Below are 4,596 nucleotides of genomic sequence, written 5' to 3'. Positions count from 1 at the left end.
TTTTCTTCCGAAGAAATTACAAATCTTGATGTGGATGTGGCCTTTTGAGGACCGATTTTGTCATCAGTGGTCACGGGCGTTTCCATTTTTATGATCTGGTCATTTAATATCGAATCCACAGATGTAGGACAGGTCCCCTCATCAGTCATCTCGGAAAATAGTTGCTCAAGATTCACATCTTGCAAAAAATCCATATCCACAATATTTTCGGTGCCAATAGAAAAATTGCCGTAGTCTACGCCGATGTTGTCAGACATGACTTTACAGTAGCAGACGACAAACGAGCGAAAAACATTGTTTTTTAATAAAGAAATATTAAAAATATCATTTTATTTGATTTATGAACTTTGTTATATACAAAAACAACTAAGTGATATGTAGAAATTAAAAGCAGTGTGAATACAAATAATTGTTATTTTGTTTACGTGAAGCTGGACAGAGAGTATCCTGGGAAAACCCAGAAAGTAGTTCCGGCAAAAGTTCACATGACCTAGATCGGCTGGAAAACGTTCACACACGTATGAACGATTTGAAGGGTTCAAGAGATATGAACCTTGAATTTTAGATCACATGACCGCTCTCACAACCAACCAACGTTCGGGAATCTGTGTAAACTTCAAAGCACGAAACTATTTCATTGTGACTATGATTAAGGCATCATTGTAAAACACAAGGGTTATTTCCTTTGCGTTAACTGACAGGTTTCAATGTCAAATATTTGGAACTCCGGCCATAGGTGATGTCATGCTGTCTGGAAATATGGCATTTATGTAATGCTTTGGTTGCAATTAATGATAAGTAATTGTTAAATGTACATATGATGTTTTTAAAGGATAATCTCAGCTGACTCAGATGCTTTGCAGATGTTTTACCCCATTCGTTCCATACCCGTAAAAATAATTTTCTATATATGTCTGTAAGGAAATACTGTAAAGAAATACTGTTAGTCTGTGAATCTTCCAATTTACTTGGTCTTAATATCCATTGAACATCTGCGCACTGATACTTTAAAACAGGTATATGAATAATAATTGTTTGCAATTTTTATCAAATTTAGTTTTCCATTTATTTAGCAATTTTCAGTTTCTATGTCCTGGAAATTCTGTACGAAGGTACATTTAACAGTTTCACTCAATAACAGTAACACATACAGACAATAAGTTTCGGCACTTTGATAGATTAATAAGTAAACATTTATTCCATGATATCGGGATGCCAAAATGATTACCATAATTATGTAATGTATAACAAATCAGAGAGCAAAAAGCAAAAATGAAAACGCATGAGTAACAAATGCGGTGAGGTGGTAAACTTCCAGTAATTATCGAAACTGCGTAGTTACCTAAGCTTATGAACTAATTGTAATCACAAGAATTTTCTATAATCTACCCTAGAACTAGAATCAAAATAGGTGTACACTTATGTATATTCCGTCGGGGAACTTACATTTTAGAAAACGTCCGTATGGGATAATATCTAGATTCCGAATAAAAGAGAGGTTATGCCAAGTACGTATATGCATGTTTACACATTTACAACAGTAATTTACACCGGGAATCATTAATACATTGTAATCATCATTTTTAAAAGAATAGATAATAAAATTTGTGCAGCTATGATCAGTCTGATAACTTATACAAGTGTGCACTAAAATTAGGGACCTACCGGTTCATGTCTGTGTGAACACACCTGTCTGTGTTTTATTGCAATAAGCAGTCTCTCCTTGCATGTTATATATAAGAAGTGTACCTAAGATCAGTTATTTAAAGTGTAATGTAATTTCCATTCCAAAAAAGTATAAACGGTATTACCTACTGACCAGCTGCAGCAAGGCTTATCAGTACCCCACCGCCATCACCCCACCCTAGGCCTGCCCCATCAAACACCCCTCCCTCTCACACACATGCACACACACACACTCCCTAACATACATGTTGTTACGTGTTCGTTTATGTGTAGTCATTCAGAACAAGGCACAACAAAAGAGGAGATGAACGATGATCCTTTTTACTTGAACATCATGGCTGACTACACCAACTAATGACGTAGCACACATATCAAAGGGACGTAACGCAATTAGTGCGTTCACTTGCATACCACGTAACATCCCTTTTCCTTTAAAAGGAAAATAGAAAGAACACTTTAGATGAACAGTTATTAACTTTAAACTTTACCAGAACTAAACGTTGACTAGAGGCACTTTAAACGTTGAGTGAGTTGAAAAGGCTTCTTTATCACCACACTTTAACACTCTAGAGTCCATACTAATACTGAGTGATGATACTTAACTGAAACTCAACTCAACCATTTATGAGTCCTTTGGCGTAAATAAAACATCATCCTACTTGGATTTAAAGCTTCAATGGATTAACTTTAACGTTTGAGAATGAGCACTTTACAGTCTATGCATCATATTGCTTTGTTGGTTTCACGACACGGCCGGACCGAGTTCTGTAGGGGAGCACTTGAACTGTCTCTGGAGTGCTCTCAGGAACAGGGTGCTGTTTGCTGACAGGGATGCCAGGAACAACACTAGTTGTTGTCTCGGGAGTGTCATCGGACTGCACATTAACCCCTCCTTCAGAGTGAATAGGAGTGTTGTCTACGGCCTCAGGCTCAGGGTCGTTGTTCACAGGGTTACGCGTCAGGCGTAACTGTTGGCGATTTCTTCTATAGGTCTGCCCAGTCTTGGACATGACAGTGTATGTGCGACTTTTCAGCTTAGATTGCACAGTGGCTTGAGTCCATTCTTTTTGTCCATGCTGAATTGGTTGCATTCTGACATGATCGCCTATGTTGAGAGGTGGGAGTGGTTTACCAGAGTATTTGCGGTTATGTCTGGCAAGTACGTTCATGCGTCTGTCGACCAGGTCGGCTGTGGTGTTGGTCTCAGACAAAGGCTTGAGGTTGGAGACCGGGCTTGGCAGTTGAGTCTTCGTTGAACGTCCAAACAGGCGTTGGGCTGGGCTGGTCTCCATACCTTCAGTAGGAGTATTTCTAATGTTTAAGAGTCCTAGGTAGGGATCTTCTTTAGCTTCTCTGCATTTTCTCATCATTCGCTAGCGACTTTCACAGCAGCTTCTGCGGCTCCATTCGCCTTGCTGTTCCCGGGACTGGATAGCTCGTGAGCAAGGCCCCATGTTTCACAAAATGTCTTAAACTTCTCACTTGTGAATTGTGGACCGCCATCACTGATGATGACGCGAGGAATGCCATGGCGGGCAAAGTGATGCTTCAGTTTGTGGAGCACTGTTTCTGAGGTAGTGTCAGGTAGGAAGTCTAACTCGAAGAAGTTGCTGTAGTAGTCGGTGGTTACCAAGTAGTTTCTTCCTTCTATGGTGAAGATATCACTTCCAACTTTTTCCCAGGGGTGATCAGGAATTTCATGCATGTAGAGTGGTTCAGGAGAATGCTTGTCACAAAACTTCTGGCATATGTCACAAGATTCTATGTACTGTCTGATGTCACTTGACATCAGGGGCACAAAACTGTACTCTTAGCACGTCGGAGACAAGAGTTGATTCCCATGTGTCCCACATGAAGTTTTCTCTTCAGCTCTTCACGCATTGAGGCAGGAATCACAACGCGTGATCCACGGAGAAGGAGACCATCATGCACAGTCAGTTCATCACGATAACTGAAGTAGGTCCTCAGTTCAGGCGAGAGATCATTCTTGATATCAGGCCAGCCTTGCACAATGACGGTCTTGAGTTGAGAGAGTATGTCGTCAGTCAAAGTAGCTGCTTTGATCTGATCAAGGCTGTGGTCTGTGATGTTTGTGTACATCACACTGTTCACCTGTACAGGCTCTAGCTGTGTCTTGTCAGGTAGAGGAGCTCGAGAGAGAGTATCCATAATTGGAATAGTGGTTCCTGGTTGATACTGGAGGTCAAAGTTGTAGGTTTGAGTTCTGAGTAGGAGACTTTGGAGACGAGTAGGAGCTTTTGACAAAGGTTTTCTCACTATGGCGACAAGAGGCTTGTGATCTGTGATGACAGACACATAATCGGCCATAAGTATAGTGATGGAATTTCTGTAGGCCGAAGACTACTGCAAGTAGTTCTTTCTCAATTTGCGCATAACGCCTTTCTGCATCAGTTAAAGAGCGACTAGCATATCGACAGGACGGCCTTCCTGTAATAGCACAGAACCAAGTCCATGTTCACAGGCGTCATTCTCAAGAGTTGCTGGTTTTGCTGGGTCATAGAGCGACGACAATACAAGAGTAGATGAGACTAGAAACTTGACCTTGTCGAAGGAGTCTTGTTGAGACTTGGACCATGTCCAGGGTACATCCTTCTTCGTGAGGTTGCGCATTGGAGTCGTGACTTCAGTCAGGTTTGGGAGAAATTTGGCTAGATAGTTCACTAGCCCAAGGGAGCGACGTATTTCCTCAGTGTTGGAAGGGACAGGCATGTCATGTATAGCCCTGACCTTCTCTGGATCCGACTTGAGTCCGTCTTTCGTGATCACATGACCCATGAATGTGATTTCACTGAGTCTGAGCTCTAACTTGTTGGGGTTAAGTCGAATGTTCTTTTCTTGACATCGAGTAAAGAACTGCTTGAGGTTCTCATCATGGTGATTGACATCTTT

General features: G+C 41.2%; 1 protein-coding gene across 1 annotated transcript; it reads right to left on the bottom strand.

Moving 5' to 3' along the window:
• Positions 1–3,052: 3,052 nt before the first annotated feature.
• Positions 3,053–3,475, bottom strand: LOC124272123 (uncharacterized protein K02A2.6-like). The gene has a single exon (XM_046707274.1). It carries the CDS (start codon positions 3,473–3,475, stop codon positions 3,053–3,055), a length of 423 nt encoding a protein of 140 aa, XP_046563230.1.
• Positions 3,476–4,596: the final 1,121 nt, after the last annotated feature.

Source organism: Haliotis rubra, unplaced genomic scaffold (assembly GCF_003918875.1).
Source record: "Haliotis rubra isolate DU_JTF1 unplaced genomic scaffold, ASM391887v1 Scf1666, whole genome shotgun sequence".
NCBI lineage: Eukaryota > Metazoa > Mollusca > Gastropoda > Lepetellida > Haliotidae > Haliotis > Haliotis rubra.
The sequence above is the reverse complement of the archived record's forward strand: the minus strand, read 5'-3'. Positions and strand labels throughout refer to the sequence as shown.

Coding starts and splice junctions, on each gene's coding strand:
- LOC124272123 (XM_046707274.1), bottom strand. CDS start 3,475: ATGTCAAGTGACATCAGACAGTACATAGAATCTTGTGACATATGCCAG.